We start from the raw sequence: 18131 nt of genomic DNA on the forward strand, positions 1-18131 counted from the left end.
AGAGGCAGTGACAATGGCTATAAAAACTGGGTACCATTTGTGATTCACAAGGAAAAAAAATGATAGCTTTGTCGTGTTGTATTTTTAGATATTTGTTTATAAAACCTATATTTTGCAAAATGGTTGTGAGTATTGTTAACTACTCAGGAATTATATTTTATTAAATACGTTACTTTTATAATGACATATCCATATACACCTTGTGTGAAAGTACATTTAGTAGCACTTTTACGGCTCTTAATAAAAAATTGAGGCCACTTTATTCCTATTTCACAGAAGACAAATCTGAAACTGCAGTTTATTTGCCCAACTGCTAAATGATGAAGCCAGGGACCGATCACCATTAGATCTTATTCCCAAGCCTATGTCTAAATCTCATGCCACACTAGGCCACACTGTCTCTTACTGAGAACATGAAAAATGGTACTTGCTCTCAGTATTTTCTGATGTAAATATATGCACAGTAATCTCGATCAAATTTGATTTTTTTTCATTTTTACTCTTAAAAAGTAAAGTTTAGGGATGCCTGGGTGGCTCACTGAGTTAAGGGTCTGACTTCGGCTCAGGTCACGATCTCGTGGTTCGTGGGTTTGAGCCTCGCATCGAGCTCTGCGCTGACAGCTCAGAGCCTGGAGCCTGCTTCAGATGCTGTGTCTCCCTCTCTCTCTGCTCCTCCCCGGTTCACGCTCTCTCTCACTCTCGCTTTCAAAAATAAACATAAAAAAAATAATTTCAATTACTCAAACATGGGGTTTAAGTCTGTTTGTGTTGTACGACTTCCTCAGGGCCACCCACTGATCATCTCCATCAGTATGTGAGCCAAATTCTCCTTTGATACTGATTCTGAACGTTCTCTGAGGTTTGCTCATCTCATTCTGTACTGTTGTTCCGGTCACGTATTTGTTGATGAAAGCATGTGTGGTTGGTAATTGATGGGCTGGTCATTGAAATGTGCGGTACAGTCATTAAAAGGCAGTTTGGAGGATGAATGATTTTTTGAATAGATTTTAAAGAACATTGTCTTCTTGGGCAAAAGTATGTTAAAACATATTTTTAAAAATAAATTTGCTCTTGGAACATTAAAGTCAGAACCTATTCATAATAATTGTTTTATGTTTGAAGATGGTGACATAAAATACATGTGACATTTAAAAACAGTAAGTTAGTGTGGGCTTGAAAACATTTTAATTCTGTTGAGGAAAAGCAAGAAAATAGGGTTTCAAATAAATTCAGGTAAAAATAGAATAAAACAAGAGATTTATTATATATGTAATTTTAGATACAGAAATTCATAAAATATGATTAGATCAACATTGAAAGCTGATCACTTGATGCAAAAAGTACCAATTTATTTAGTAAATTTTTACACTTAAAATTTTGTGGATCATAGAATATTGTATTAAAACAAATAATTATAAATAAAAGAAGATTAAAGTGCAGTCAAGGAAAACAAAGTTGTAAATGCCTGTGAAAGGCAAACTGAATGTAAACTGAATATATTTATTTTACACAGAATTTAATACTCAGAAGTTAATCACTGTTTCAGAAATAAGTGATTAGAAATGTTATCAAGAACAGGAATTATACAGTTCATGCTGATCTGCTCTTGGCATTTTAAATCAGTTTCTTAGACTAAAATATATACATATATATTTAGATAAAAGAGACTTGATAGTCCCACTGTTATTTTTATTATAAAGCTAAAAAGTTACACGATTGGGAATAAAATGTCAAAATAAAATATAATTAGATAAACCTTTGCAGAACCCCAAAGTTAGTGTATATTTAATTCATCCTTCAAGACGTGTTTGAATTTTTTTTTCATTTTTTTTAATTATCTAGAAGGAACTTTATAACCCCAAGTAACCAATTATCACATACTTTTTCTCTCTCTCTGGTATTTTTTTCTTACTCCACACAAACACATGTTACACAATTTTGGAGAAAATGTTCATAGGTGCCAAATTCTTATCCATCTAAAGACAACTGTTTGACCATATAAGTCTCCACCATAATATGAACAGAACACCTGAATGTTGGAAAACCGGGAAGTCACAAAATCGTTACCGAGAACATTTGCTGTGCAAGATATACACCATAAAGCTTACAATGTAACAGTTATGCTGATTATAGGAAAGAGATGTTCCATTTTAACATTTGTTTTCCCAGCAAATGAAGGTCATTGTGCTTAGTCTCTTTCCTGGAAACATTCCCAAATTAAGCACCAAGCTATTTATCAGTATGCCAGCTAAGTGAATAAAAGTCCTAACTACTCATATATATATATATATATATATATATATAGTCATAAGTTCATGAATATATATATATTCATAAGTTCATATATATACATATAATAGTAGTTATACCAATTACCAATTATACCAATTTTGTAGTTATACCAATTTTAAACCTAAGTTTAAACAGAATTTCCAGGAAAAAAAGATAAAAACCTTAAATGAATTTCTTACTACTTTAAAAAAAAATGTAGCAGAAGTAGTTTTTCTGTTTTACTTAAACAAAAATTTGTTCTATGGCTACATATATTACATGGTTAAACCATAAAAAAATGTAAGCTCTATTTTTTTAAGTTTATTTATTTTGAGAGAGAGAGAGAGTGAGAGAGAGAGAGTGAGCTCAAGCCGGGGAAGGGCAGAGAGAGAGGGAGAGAGAATCCTAAGCAGGCTCTGCACCGTCAGTTCTGAGCCCAAGGAAGGGCTAGATTCCATCAACCATGAGACATAGACCTGAGCTGAAATCAGGGGTTGGAAGCTCAACCAGCTGAGCCACCCAAGCACCCTAAGCCTTAATCTTTGAATAGTTCTATCTTGAAATATCTAGAAATAACTATATCATAATGTTTTATTTATTTATTTTTATCCTGAGCATAACAACAACAGAGAAGAATCTCAGTGATAATTCTTAGGGTAAGCCGTCACCATCCTAAGGTGATAAATGGTAGAGGCTGGATTTTTTGGTATGTCATAAACCTGGCAAATTATAATTTTAATTAATTATAAGTTACACTTTTTATCATAATTGCAACTGTCATTTATTGGAAGAAATAATTACAGACTCTCATCCCAATCCAGAAAGCAATCCATCATAACGGAATAGAGAGAAACCAGTTTTATCGTTGAAAAGCATTAAACCAGGAATTTCATGTGCATTAGAGAAATCTGCTGAGATTTCCAAGACCGGAAGAAATTTCGCCCTATTACAGAATCAGACATCATACTCTCAAGATAACCAAGTACTAGCCTTCAAGTAGGAAGACTTCACACGACGTATCACACATTGTTCCCTCTATGTTCACCAGGTAGCTGGCATGACCATCTGTGTTTGCTGCCCAGTTTTATCCAAAAGAAAACTAAAGTTCTCATACTTTGAGGACAAGAGGGTGTTTTGGACTTGGGTCAAAGCCTTTGCTGAAATTGGTTAGGCTCCTACCCTCCAACAGAAACTGGGAGTGCTATTTTCCTCTATAATTATATTTTAAAGAGTTGGCTCCCACTGCTTACGAAGATAGGCCTGAGTTGTAAAGTTGGCAAGACATTTATTTAATAGCTTTTAAAGGGTTACGTACATTTCAAAGAACACAAAACAACACAACAAACAAACAAACAAAAACAGAGAACACAAATTACAAGTTTCCTAAAGTAAATACTTTAAGAAGAGGAAAGAGGGAAAGTCTTTCCCATTATTTTCAACTGGAAGAATTAAGCCTCATTTTTGTTTTTTTAATGTATCTGTCCTTACAAATGACAACTGCAAATATAATGCTTTTCAAATAATGAACATGATATTACAAAGACATTAAAACAACAAAGATACCTTCCTCCCCTTGTTCTTTAATTATAAGTATCTTCCCACAGCATTAAAAAAACATTTAAGATAATGATATGCAAATATACAATATATCATGCTGCAATTTGCTTTATTATTATTTCACAAAATGTGGTGTCTATCACTCCTGATTAGTAGATAAATAAAATAATAATATTTAATATTTACTGCTTATGTATATCCTAAGTAATTTTATAAATACTTTATATCTTTTAATTAATTTAATCTTTATAATGGTTCTATAAGGTAAGTTACTAGTATCTTTCTCATTTTACAGAAAAGACACTGAGACAGTGGCTTTTTCTCAAATTGAGAATCAAGATTAAAATCTATTTTTATAGCTCATGGACACTGATACATTTATTACATTAACTCATCCATTTTTAATAAGCACACACAATTTCATAGTATGGTTGTAATTTATTTGTCAATTCCCTTTTGATATGCATTTGGATAATTTCCAGTTATTTGAGATGCAAAAATAATGTAGAATAAATGAATCGGATCCCCTACTCTTTCTTTGTATGTATTAGTACCTTGAACCATAGCACAGGTTTCCCTAAGGAATTGTGGGGTCAAAGATACCTGTAGTTTAACTCTTACCATCTACTGCGAGATTAGATTCTGGAAAAGGTTTACATCCTTGTTATTTTTCAGTACTCCTCCAGCACTGTCTCTGTTTTCCATATTTAACATAGAACCCATGGACTAAGGCATCATTGTCCTCACTGCTGGTGAGCCAGAGTGTGTGTTAATATTACGATAGAGCAGTGTTTCAAATGTGCACAGTTTTGCCTCCTAATACCTTTGACAATGTCTGAAGTCAACTTTGATTGTCACAACTCGGGGCATGGATGCTATTGGCATTTAGTTAGTGGAGGTCAGAGATGATGCTGAGCACAGGACAGCCCTCTCCCACCCTCACCCCTGCAAACAGAACTGTCCAGTCCAAAATATCAGCAGTGATGAGGTTGAAGAACACTGGCATCGATTATTTGTATATTCTCATCCACAAATTTCTGGTTTGTGATTATTTCCCCCCATTTTTTTTCATATCGACTGTCAGAATTTGAAAATTAGAGCTATTAAAATTTCACGTTATGATGCAAACTTTTTTCCAGATCAATGGTGTTTTGTTGTTGTTGTTGTTGTTTTTACTTTTTTTTTGGGGGGGGGGCACATTTAAAAAATGTATTTAACCATATATTTCCATCCCTTCATAGTTTCTGTATTTCTTGACTCACTTCAGAAAATCTTCCCAATTCAATGTATACATAAAACTTTACCTAGATTTTATTGTAATTATTTTCAAATGTATTTAGATCCTTATTCTTTTTTTTTTTTTTTTTTAATACTTGACCAAACAGTGCTATTTAGAGACCTTACTGCTGGCTTTTTTAACTGCCTATTCTACATCAGCTATAACCTTAGGCCAGCCATTCAACTGTAATTTGTGGAACAAAATTCTCAATGTTTTTATCAGTAAAGTTGGGGACGATTATATATATATATATAATTATATTTAATTTACATTTAATTTAATTTATTAAATTAAATTTAATTTACATTTAATTCTGATATATATATATATATATATATATATATCAGAATTAAATGCATTGATATACATACGTTCAACAGTTGCTAGAGTTAGGAAGGTGTTCCTATACCTGCCCATCTTTTTCACTACTTTTTCTCATCAGCTCTAACTAGAGTCCTTGGCAGGTAAAAGGCACTTGATTAGTATTGGTTGAGTTGAATGTGTTGAGGACATTTTTTCCTCAGCTACTATTGGTAAATATATGATTGATAAATAGATCGTGTGCTTGGATGTCTTTTATTCAAGGAAAATAAAAATATACCACCCAGTCTCTAATGCAATTTTCATAACCATTTTTCCCCCCTAAAGAGAGCATTAACATTCTTTATTTTCATTCTGTTTAATCAATTTGCAGACAATGTGCAACAAATTTCTGCAGTTCCTGTGTATGTGCAAGTTCTTAATATTAATGATCATGCTCCCGAGTTCTCTGAATACTATGACACATATGTTTGTGAAAATGCAGACCCTGGTCAGGTAAGGACTTGCAATAAATTGCTAAGGTCTAAACATTGCCATATATTATATATAATAGCTTTTGTCACTATTCCTCCCATTTTGAAATGATAAAAGTAAGTTTTATTTAACTGTATGAATTACATGCTCTTATGTCATAAGTTATGTATAATTTAAATTTCTTTTTAAAAACATAAAATGTAACCTTCAAGCTTTCCACTTCCAGATTCCTCAAATTTTTGAAAAATCTGCTAACACTGGGAATTCGTAGTAAATCTTTTACATTTTGTCAATGTGATAAAGAAATGTTCTTTTTTTTTGTAACTCTATAAAATAAATAATCACATATTAATAAATTTTTTATGTTTTCATTCATCGTGGCATAAAGAAACATGATATACAAACATAAACATGAAGAGAAAGTGCTGGGATTTTTCTGTAGCTTATAACTATTATGTCAGACATATTAATCCCCCCAAAAACCTAATTTCAATTTAATTGCTAGCTATGTAAAGAATAGAAAGCATACTTAGTTTGAGATATCTCACCGTTACTTCAAAGTCCTTCCCTCCCTCTTTCTTTCGTTCGTTCATTCGTTCGTTCGTTCTTTGCTCGTTTATTTTTACTTCACTATTTATTTCACATATTTTCTCTTGTGGAACTCGCTCTTTTCATTTGCAAAAAGTAGAGCTAAAGACAGATGGTTCTTTGTCTTCGGTTCCACTACACAATAACCGTAAGTATCGTCTGCAACTGTGGGAGCTTATTAAATGTCCTAAAACATTTTTAAAAATATATAAACTAGGGGCGCCTGGGTGGCGCAGTCGGTTAAGCGTCCGACTTCAGCCAGGTCACGATCTCGCGGTCCGTGAGTTGGAGCCCCGCGTCGGGCTCTGGGCTGATGGCTCGGAGCCTGGAGCCTGTTTCCGATTCTGTGTCTCCCTCTCTCTCTGCCCCTCCCCCGTTCGTGCTCTGTCTCTCTCTGTCCCAAAAATAAATAAAAAACATTAAAAAAAAAAAATATATATATATAAACTAGTTTTCAGAATACTGAATGTATGTACGTATGTGTACATATGCATGTATATATGTATGTAAGCAATTATATGCATATATATTTAGTATAAAATCAATTATTTCAGTAGATTCAAATTTATCAACAAAGCTAGTTGAAGACAATTTGGATTTTACAAAGATAAAAATTTTCATTTTCTACCAATAAATAATAATAGCCAACATTATGCTTTATATTCATATACTTAACATTGTAAGAAATAGGCATATTTTAAGAATTAAGCTTCTCTGAATTGTTATGGATTGTTCAACGGTAACATAAAGGAAGTCATTAGTAGCTCTTAAAATGTGTTCTGAAGTTTATTTGGCTATGTTTATTTTAGAATATGTTTTATTCCAGAAATAATTCTCAAGTCTTGCCTAAAGCATATCCTAATTTTAAGATAATAATAAAATTATAATAAACATACAAATGAATTTAAACTTGAGCTACTTGTTTTGAATTGGTTAGGATCCAGGGTTTTTGATAAACTAGAAGGTTAATATAAAACTTTCAGAGAGACCCTGCCCCCAGATCCAGAATCAAACTAACTTAGAAACCCGTGAACGGACAGCATAGTTTAAAACGAATCACAGAAACAGAATGCAAATGACCTGCTTGCTACCCATGACTCCTATAGAAACTGAGTTTAGACAGTTCTTTGAACTTGGCATTGTAAATAGATTATATACTTAGAAATTTAACATATCTGCTTTTCTCAGACTTTTCAAACACATCTGTCTAACTGGACACATCAACACATATCATAAACTCAAAATTAAAATAATATTGGAAATAATATATCTTATAATTTTCTAAATCTCTACATCTTACATTTCCGTATTTAGGATAACTTCTATTTTTACAATTATTATAAGCACGATTACAGTTTGTAGTTACTGTAATATAAGTTCTTTAAAGTTTAAATATTTTATGACTTTACATAAGTGCGCATGTGTTCAGAGTGTCCCCCTGATTAGACAGCTATTTCCAAACTTAAAAAAATAAGCTTCACTTGCTGCATTTTCTATACACTTATGTCTATCAATGTCCAGGGTGGTAATTCCACTCACCCAGTAAAGCTGCGGGTTCATTGATCTCAGCTGGGCTGAGGGGGAGGGAAGATTTGGGAGATAACACAGTTCACATCACAAGAGACTTGAGACCAGCACCCCAGCCTTAGGTGATGAACACGTCTAGGGTGATGCTACTTAACTCTGATGATGACACCAGCGCCTTTATTCTAACTCCTCAACTGTTGTTTGTAACAACTGTCATCAGTCACGTTTAGAACAACCTTTTCAGTTTTTGCATCATGTGAGAAGATGGAAATACACGTTGCTAGTAGGAACTGGCCCCCTCCACCAGTGCATTAGAGTTTACTCGTGTCTTTACTCTTTGCCCAGATTCTGGCTCAGAAGCAAGAACTCAGAAGTCAGTACACTTGTAATATTGTGGAATACTCACCTCTTTTGAGAAGAGTATTTGTGGTTTGGTTTCGTTTTGGTTTCGTTGTTTTTTGGGGTTTTTTTGTTTTTTTTTTTAATGTTTATTTTTGAGACAGAGAGAGTCAGAGCATGAACGGGGGAGGTGCAGAGAGGGAGAGGGGAACACAGAATCTGAAACCGGCTCCAGGCTCTGAGCTGTCAGCACAGAGCCCGGCGTGGGGCTCGAACCCACGGACTGCGAGATCATGACCTGAGCTGAAGTCGGACTGAGCCACCCAGGCGCCCCTTGTTTTGTTTTCTACTCACTGCTCAAGGACAGTGGCGCCATCATCACAGGAGGCCCCAGGCATTAGGGCAAAGACGAATTCACAGAAAAGGGCAGAGCAGCTGGAATTCCCTACAGCAGTTTTCGGACTTCAGTGCTTACAAATTTCAATGGATTTTCCAATACCGGCACATAGAAGTGTAAAACTCACTGGCCTGGTGTTTAACATTCTCTTTGATTTAGCCACAATTTATCTATCTTGCTTTGTAAAAAAAAAAAAAAAAAAATGTAGATACTTTCCTCTTCATACTCTGAATTGCTTGTCATGCAAAATAGAAATTACAGTTTCTACTTCAGAGTTCTTTTTCGTATCAAAGCTTCTTTCTGGAATGCCCCTGTCTATTCCTGTTGGAATTTTAACTGTACTGCAAAAGTGAACTTACATGCCACATAATCAAACTGTTTTAGAGAAACCAAACAGATAAAGATAGGGGAAAGGGAAAAGAGAGACGGAGAAACAAAGAGAAGCAAACCATAAGAGACTCTTTTTTTTTTATTTTTTGTAATGTTTATTTCTGAGAGAGAGAGACAGAGCATGAGAGGGGGAGGGGCAGAGAGAGAGGGAGACACAGAATCTGAAGTAGGCTCCAGGCTCTGAGCTGTCAGCACAGAGCCTGACGTGGGGCTTGAACTCACAAACCATGAGATCATGACCCGAGCTGAAGTCGGTCGCTCAACGGACCCAGCCACTCAGGCGCCCCAAACGATAAGAGACTCTTAACTATAGAGAACCAACTGACAGTTACTGGAGAGAAGGTGGGTGGGGGGTTGGGCTAGATGGGTATTAAGGAGGGTACTTGTGATGAGCACTGGGTGTTATATGTAAGTAATGAATTACTAAATTCTACTCCTGAAATGAATATTACATAATATGTTAACTAACTAAAATTTAAATGAAGATTTGAGGGGTGCCTGGCTGGTCAGTTGCTTAAGCGTCCGACTCTTGATCTTGGCTCAGGTCATGATCTCTCCGTTTATGAGATCTAGTCCCACACTGGACTCTGCACTGATAGCATGGAGCCCACTTGGGATTCTCTCTTTCTCTCTGCTCCTCCCCTCTCAGCTCTCTCTCTCTGCCCCCTTTCTCTAAATAAATAAATAAACTTAAAAAAAAAACTCTTTAAAAAAAACTTGAAATACTAAAGTAAATAAATAAATAAATAAATAAATAAATAAATAAAATACAAATAAACAAGTATATATTTACAATGTCCCAGACATGATTCTAACAACATTATAAACATTAAACCAATCCTCAAAAACTTGAAAAAACGTGAGGGAAATATATCATTTTCCAGGTGAAAGGGCCCAGAGAAGTTGTTACTTCCTAAGAGAGAGAGATTTTATCCCAAGTGTTGGGATCAGAATAGATGCATAGAACGATTATATTTTGTTGCCTCTCTATTCCTAGTTTGAATAGACCTTATGTATTTGTGAAATGTGTCATCTCTAGTTTAGCATGTTTCCTGGATTCCAAGATACTTGTGAACAGTGAGTGAGTTTATTTTTGTATTCTCGACAACATGCAGTGTGGTTCCCAATAATAACTACTTCAATAAATGAACAAAGCATGAAGACAATAGTTCTTGAAACAAAGAGTATTTTTTCTATAATTCTCTGGGGATATACATTTGAATTTATTAGCCTTGCATAGTATGTTTAAAACATTGCAGTATGATGAGATCCCTTTAGGAGAGAGTATGGACAGAGTCAAGAATCAGTCTAAAGACTGAAACCTGAATGCTCCAATACTGGTGTTTGGGGGTCGGGATGCACTAGAAAATGAAATTTGCAAGGAGCAAACCAGGAAAATATGATAACATCGAAACCAAAAAAAAAAAGTGTTCTAAGGAGGAAAGGGTTATAACCTGTTTTATTTTCTGCTTACAGTTCAGCTCAAAGCAGAAAAGAAAAGATCCCATTGAATTTAACAGTAGAGATTTTAGACTTACTAGAACATTTGTAGTCAATATTTGTCACGTGCCTAATGACACCCAGGAAGAAAATGTAAAGTGAGAGTATGAAAGAACATAGGGCAGAGCCTTTGGGAATGGCAATATTGAAGGATTCAGTAAAGAAAGAGAAGACAGCAAAGTAGACTGAGTAGGCATGACCCGTCATGTAGGAAAGAAACAAGACTGTTGATGCAGAAGTGCATGAATGCAACATTTTTTGAGGAGGAAGTGTCAGTAGACTTCATTCCCACTATTCTAGGAAAGAAAAAAAAATCATCCTCATAGTTTACCATATGGTCAAATTTATTCTTTAAAAATATGTAATTTGTATAAGTAACTCACAGCTCTATAAATAAAATGACAGTGCAAAATAACTTTATTAAAATGTGGCAAAGAGAAATCTCACTGGATGCTTGTTAGGAATGCAAATCATGACAGAATTTAATGGTAAATCATATTACTGCAATAAAGGCCAAGACTATTGGAATAGGGGAGACAGATGCACTTAACTTTGAAACAAAACACAGGAGAGTTTTTAACACTGGGCTGAGTTAGTGAAGAGAAGGACTAGGGGACACATTGGGGGAAGGGGAGGTTGGCCCATGTGATTAGGCCATCTGTGTAATTGGCTCTTACAGAAGTTAACTTCCCACGCTCCCATAGAGACTGAGAGATAGGGGTCCTATCTTAATGGATGTCTACATTTCAAAGGGATTGTTTTCAGGGTGTTAAGAAAGACCAGCCTGATTTCTAAAATTGGAAGTTTGGGAGAAGATTTATCTACATTACCAAGGGGCAGAGAAAGAATTTGCAAAAAGAAAGAATCTGTTGTAATTGGTCTAGGAAAATGGAGGGCAGGAGCCCCTAGTCAGGAAGAAATGTGTCAAAAATTAAGTCAGGCTGAAGGCAATGCTATGGTCCTCTTGGTCAATGTTAACAAAATATAAACATGATAAATATGTATTTGTGGGTATGTAATACTTCAAGAAATTTAAAATATCTTTCACAGCTCATATTTTTGTTGAAGAAAGAATGGCTATATTCTTTCCTCCATGATTGCAAAGCATTTAATTTTTAGATTTATAAACAGCAAATATAATAATCACCCTAGTTAAAGAAAATTCCCATTGCATTTCCGTCCTTCCGGTTACATTTAGATACATTCTGCCTTCAGTAGTTTTCCATTTGCAGGATAAATCAAGTAGATTTTGGTGCAAAACACTTATAAAAGATGAAAAACTACTGTCCTGTTTATTTTTAGCAAAAGAGAACGGCCCAGATTCTTATCACAAAATATCGTGTGATGAAGTCCTTCCTGTTGAATGACTAAAAGGATGATTACTATATTTTCCCTTTATCCTTAAATTCATATTGTTCATTTGCTGATTCTTGATTTTGAGAATATTCATCTGTTTTATCTTCATCTGACGACTCAGTCTCAAACACTCTTTTAATACGTGATCGGTTTCTCCATCGTCTTGGGTCTATAGTGCTGGTTTCTGCTTTTGGGTTTCATCTATTCACAAATTACTGTGAGATGACTTCCTCTGTCAGTTTTTTCCCTCTGTCATTATAAATGTAAAAGGAAGCATTTCGAATTTTCAACTGTTTTTAAAGAAAAAATAAAATCAAACTAAGAAGATAGTGTATAAGTTTTTTGATGCCTTTTTGAGCGATGATGTAAATAAGCAACACATTTAAAGAACAGGAAGGAGAGAATGATACAATGGGGAAGATTTATTTCATTATTATATCATCCTTCCAGGCCATTCATCTTGCAAGTTTCATGTAAGTCTTTTAAAAGCACATTAGATTAGGAAATATTTATGAGTAATGATGAAATGATTTGCAAAGATGATGAAATTGCAAGATGTTCAAGGCATCAAAAGGATCACTAAGTTCCTTTAATGCATTCTTGATTTACCAAGTGTCCAATGTACCCCTTCAGTAATGGAAGGTAAGATTAGTTATTTATTTCATAATAAGTTAATGTTTCCTTATTATTAGGAACAGTTCTAAATGAAAAAAAATGAAATACCAATCTTTAAAAACTAAGTAGAACTGCTCAACAAGAAACTTGAACGCTAATTTTTGCTGCAACAAACTTGAAAGGTAGGTTGAGAGTTGAACTCTGTGGAGGAAGAAATATGTGTCGGATGTAGCGGCATGGAATTCTTATGTGACTTGCTAGGGGTTAAATGCTATATGGGAAATCTACGACATGCTATACTTTTTTATAATTTTACAGATGTATAAATTTTCAACATCATGTAGCTTAGGAGAGATTGAGCAAGGATTATAATTTGTGTCTGTGTCCAAGAATGATGCTTCTTTTAACGATGCCCAGATAATTATAGAGACTAGCTATCCTTAGATTATTTGCACAATACAAAAACCAATAGAAAAAAAACGTGTTTTTTTTTAAAAAAAATTCTGTACTCATAAATCATTACACCTCCAATTTTAATGACAAAAATAAACGTGAAATCAATACAACTGAATCTCGCCTCCTTTCTAGGATATGCATAGTTCAAACTCAGAATAAATGACACTGGTCAGTGCTATTTCATAATCAGTTTCCTTTAAGGAGGAAGGCCGGGAATCATCAAAGAAGTCAGGAGACTCCCATATGTCACTATTGGATTTAGAAACTTGTCCAAAGTCTTTAAGTACCTGAAAGAATGATACACAGCATGGCTACTTGCAATGGTCCTCCACTCAAATCTAAGGGGAAGCCAAAGCCCCCCCCCCCAACATTGCCACACACACTGTGGTTTATGAATTGAAATCAATGTACAGATTACGAGTGCTGCCGATATATCCAACAGTACCATAGATATTTTCTTCTTAACACGTGGTGGGTGATGCCTTATTTAATAATGTGGGTGTTAGGGCGCTTATGGCTCCTGAATAGTCATCGTTTGTGCCACGTTTACTCAGACATTACATGTGGAATCCGATTGAGTTGGGCTCACATTTCTTGTTTGAAATTGACTTGGTAGGCTTCCTTCAAGTACAGTCGAAGCCAAGCACCTAAGATCAATATGTACCTCCCTCTTTCAAAAGTGCTCTTAATCTCTTACTTGTTCCTAAAAAATCAGATAGCAATGTGCGAAACTTACAACTTAATGGAGTAAGCTCTCAAAAAATATTTGCTTTAACAGATAATAAAGCATATCCTGTGTAACTGAAATGATCTGTATGCAGACAACATAATTATTTTTAATTTAATAGTGTTTATAAGCAAAATATTAGAAGCATTCAGTTTATTTTTTTATTATTTTTTGACGTCTATTTATTTTTGAGAGACAGAGACAGATCATGAGGAGGGGAGGGGCAGAGAGAGGGAGACACAGAATCCGAAGCAGACTCCAGGATCTGACTGTCAGCACAGAGCCCAACACGGGGCTCGAACCCACAAACCGTGAGATCATGACCTCAGCCGATGTCAGAAGCTTAACCAACTGAGCCACCCAGGCACCCCAGCAGAGGAAATGCATTTTACTCTATTTAAAAATAATAAAGAGTTGATTAATAAAGTAAGAAAGCAGCTACACCATCAAAACACAAGTTGGAAAATATACATCACATAGTATGAATTCTTGACTAAGCCAAGGAAAGACGCAGGAGCAGAATGTACTTCTCCAGACTGCAAACAGGAAATTGGGGTGTGGAGGCAGACAGGAAAGAATCTCTTCTCTGGACTCAGGAATGAGAAAGTGAATGGAACGCAAAGAAAAAAAGGAACCATCTATGATGTACCTCCTGACCTGAGATACCCCTAAGTAACTTCCAAAAACTAAGGTGGGATAGAATGAAATATGGAAAGCATAAAATTTGGAAAATGGAAAATTTGGAAAATTATGAGGAGGTAACCTCATAATAGCAAAATTTGAGGGAGACTTTGTGCCAACAAAGATGGAATGTGGTGTGAATTTGTTTACATTAAACATCCCAAAGTGAAGTTCCCTCTTTCTTCTCCCACTCTCTCCTTCCCCTCAACACTCTTCACAAAAGAGCAGGCCTCTGTGATGGTCAAAAATCCCCACACGGTATAGTTTAGAGAATGCACACCTGCGCTCACCTATGTGTACACACATACACACGTGGAAACGAAACAAGATGTAAGCAACCTACATCACAAAGAGAATTATAAATGGACCAAGAATGGTACGACAAACAGATCTTCAGGCATTCGTATCAGTTTCTGTGTACTTTAGACATGACCCGTTAGTCTTTGATTGCTTTCATCGTTTCTGGTACAGCAATATGTTCTAGGCTCCGCCATTTATTAATTTATTGCTTTGTAGCTTCACAGTCATCCTTCAGTACCTGCTTAAAAAGTACCTGTGCTGTGATAGTGCGATAATGAATTGGTCCCTTTAGAGCATTTCTTTTATTGTGAATGCAACATTGAGCCTTGTCAAAGGGGGGCACTCAATGAATGAACACCGCAGAAGAAAAAGGGCTGCTCTTCCTGGCTCCCGTGTACAGCATGTTTGGGTTTCCCTCTCATGCTGCACAGTTGGCTTTGTCCAGCCACAAGTATAGTCCCAAAGGTCCCGAAGGTATATTCCCTCGGCAACCATACAAGTCTTTCCCAGGCCTGATGAGTTCTATGCTGCCCTCCCAGCGCGGATGCCGTGAGCTCTAGACCTTGCACCTGCAGTGACCTCCCGGCTTTTTCTGCATTTCTGCCCACCGGCATACGTGTACCCTGGAGGTTTGTTCTGCTTGCCTGGAGAATGTGGACTAGCTCTGGCCTCGGCCACCCAGTGAACTCCTTTGTCCTGAAAGCAAGACGCTGCGAGCATACGTTCTCCCAGGAGACCTAAAGCTTGTTTTGGAGACAGGCTCCCTTCCATACTTGTCCATCTGGATAATTTCACTGAACTTCCAAGGACCCTTTGGAGTTATTCTGTCTTTATAGTTACTCTCGTATGGTAGCTTAATCATTCTTTATATTAATCTTCCTCCTTTTAAGTTGCTGTGTGCTTCCTGTCCCTCAGTTGGACCCAGACTGATACTTAAGCTCGTCTTTTTATATTTCCTGCCTCAGATTCGGAAGCAGTCATTTTCCTAAGATTTTGTGATATTGCAGTGGAGTGCTGCAGAACATACAGATAGAATGGGCAGTAAGTAAAGCTGAGATACCCACCCCAGAAAATCAAGAAAAATCCTGCTTCCTCTTCCTCTCTTGCTCTCACTATGTAGCTCCCCTATTCTCTGTCTTTCAACAATGTGGAAGATCACTCTAAAGGAAACTCTCCCACTGTTTGCTCTTTCTTTGTTCACTTGCTTCAGTTATTTAAAATCATGTACTTTCGAGGGACACAGATATAATAACTTTCAGAGGGCTTTCTTTAATTAGAACTTTTATAAGTATTCAGAGGTAAATAATTTTCACTCAAATTGCAAATCATAAGCCCACCCATCATTCATGAGTTGGGATAGTTCTGTCATACGTATGTGCATGTGTGCATAGAGGCACATATATATGTATGAAGCTATGCAACACTGTGGCAAATGATGCTTTTTTTTTAACCAAATACTTTGAATTTCTAATACAGACATGCATCCTAGGAGTATTCCAGGACTCATTACCTTAAATATGATTGAATTAATGCGGACAATATTTATTTATTTAAGTTTATTTACTTAGAGAGAGAGAGAGAGAGAGAGAGGGAGAGAGCACACAGGGGAGGGACAGGGAGAGAAGAGAGAGAGAATCCTAAGCACGCTCCACACTGTCAGTGCAGACCCCGACATGGGTCTCAATCCCAAGAACGGCGAGATCGTGACCTGAGCTAAAACCAAGAGACAGATGCTCAACTGACCGAGTCACCCGGGTGCTTCTAATATGGACAATATTTAAAGGTGACAATACCAAAAAGAGGCAAACAACGATTTTAAACATCAGAAGTGTCAGAGAAGACCGAGGATGCCAAGACAAATGCAATGAAAAATATAATGCTTGAAAGCAGTGTCGAATTTAGTAAGTCTTTTTAATGACCAATAATTATATTCATAAACTCTATACCTTTTTCTTGAGATCAGTCAATTTTAATGAAATATAAAGCCAAAATATAGATGGGGAAATAACTACTTGCAAAGATCTGAAAAAGTCATTCTGTTATTATTATACACTAGCTCTTGCTGGTTGATAAGAAATCATCTTGTTTAACAGCTGGTTCCTTGGTATTGATGTAGTAAGTGATCTTTCAGAAATACTATCAGTGAGCTTGCCAGTGAAGAAATATTCACCTCCATTATACCCATTATAGATGACACCTTCATTATTTCTGACAGTGAATTTTCTCTAGTATATGTTGATCCTACTGTGTTTACCCAAATCATTTTCTATAATTTGCTTTTCCTAAAAATTGCATAATTTTTATTTGTTATCAAGTACTGAATTCTATTAGTCCTTTAAAATAGAATGTCTACTGCTTATATTCATCAAGAGTGAGCATTTTTAATAAATTGATTTATAGAAAGCATATTTATGAAATTATTTATGGGTATAGAAATACAAACAAAGTAAGTAGGTGAAAATGAGTATAAAATAAAATGTGCACATGTAGATGATCTTACTCAAGTTAGGAATAACAACCAGAGTAAAAGGTGTTTGGGGATGCCAATTATCCAATAAAGCACCTTAAACCCAATAAAGGAAAAGCAGTCTTTCTTTTATTATTTTTTTTATTTAATGTTTACTTATTTTTGGGAGAGACAAGAGTGTGAGTGCGGGAGGGACAGAGAGAGAGGGAAACAGAATCTGAAGCAGACTCTAGGCTCTGAGCTGTCAGCACAGAGCCCGGTGCAGGGCTCAAACCCACGAACCGCGAGATCATGAACGGAGCTGAAGGTGGACGCTTAACCAACCAAGCCACCCAGGCACCCTGAGAAAAGCAGCCTTTCAAATTGGCTCCTAGATTAGTATAACAACCAGATTAATGAGTCTTGAAATCACACAATTTAAGGCAATTAGATTCCAGAATAATCGATGTTATTCTCTAAAAGCAACATTCTCCCTCATTACCTTCATTTTGGCACCAAAATTATCAGATTTTTAAATTTGTATTTACAAATAATTAGGGTGAGACACTTTGAATTGTGACACTTGTTTTTTAAAGCTTGTGATGTGACTATATGTGTGAGACTTTATGAGATTGTCATGAGCTAAGCTGGTTCGCTTTTATAATATAAATCTATGAATAAGTGGGTAGGGCAAAAGTGTAGCATTTTAAAAACTTTAAAATTTTCCAAATGCATTTCAGTGAGGATCAGTATGTCTTAAATCAATGTTCTATTATATACAATATTGTTTTAGAATTATTTTAGATAGGATTTTGCTTGTTTCTTCCCAAAATTTTAATTTCCTTTCTTTTTTAAACTCCAAATAGTAATTTCTTAATGACAAAGTTATTTGGGAATGTTGGAGATT

At 35.6% G+C, this 18131-nt stretch overlaps 1 protein-coding gene across 4 annotated transcripts in view; it reads left to right on the forward strand.

Moving 5' to 3' along the window:
- CDH19 (cadherin 19) overlaps positions 1–18131 on the forward strand; it is a 103744-nt gene that overhangs the window by 65178 nt on the left and 20435 nt on the right. For 3 of the 4 annotated variants that reach the window (XM_058691850.1, XM_058691851.1, XM_058691849.1), the window contains exon 9: positions 5802–5923. In XM_058691850.1, the coding sequence (XP_058547833.1) occupies positions 5802–5923 (122 nt within the window). Of the gene's footprint in view, positions 1–5801; positions 5924–6128; positions 6242–18131 lie in introns of those variants that run through there. The other variant, XM_058691852.1, reaches the window with a different exon arrangement.

This window comes from Neofelis nebulosa, chromosome 11 (genome assembly GCF_028018385.1).
Source record: "Neofelis nebulosa isolate mNeoNeb1 chromosome 11, mNeoNeb1.pri, whole genome shotgun sequence".
In the NCBI taxonomy this organism is placed as follows: Eukaryota; Metazoa; Chordata; class Mammalia; order Carnivora; family Felidae; genus Neofelis; species Neofelis nebulosa.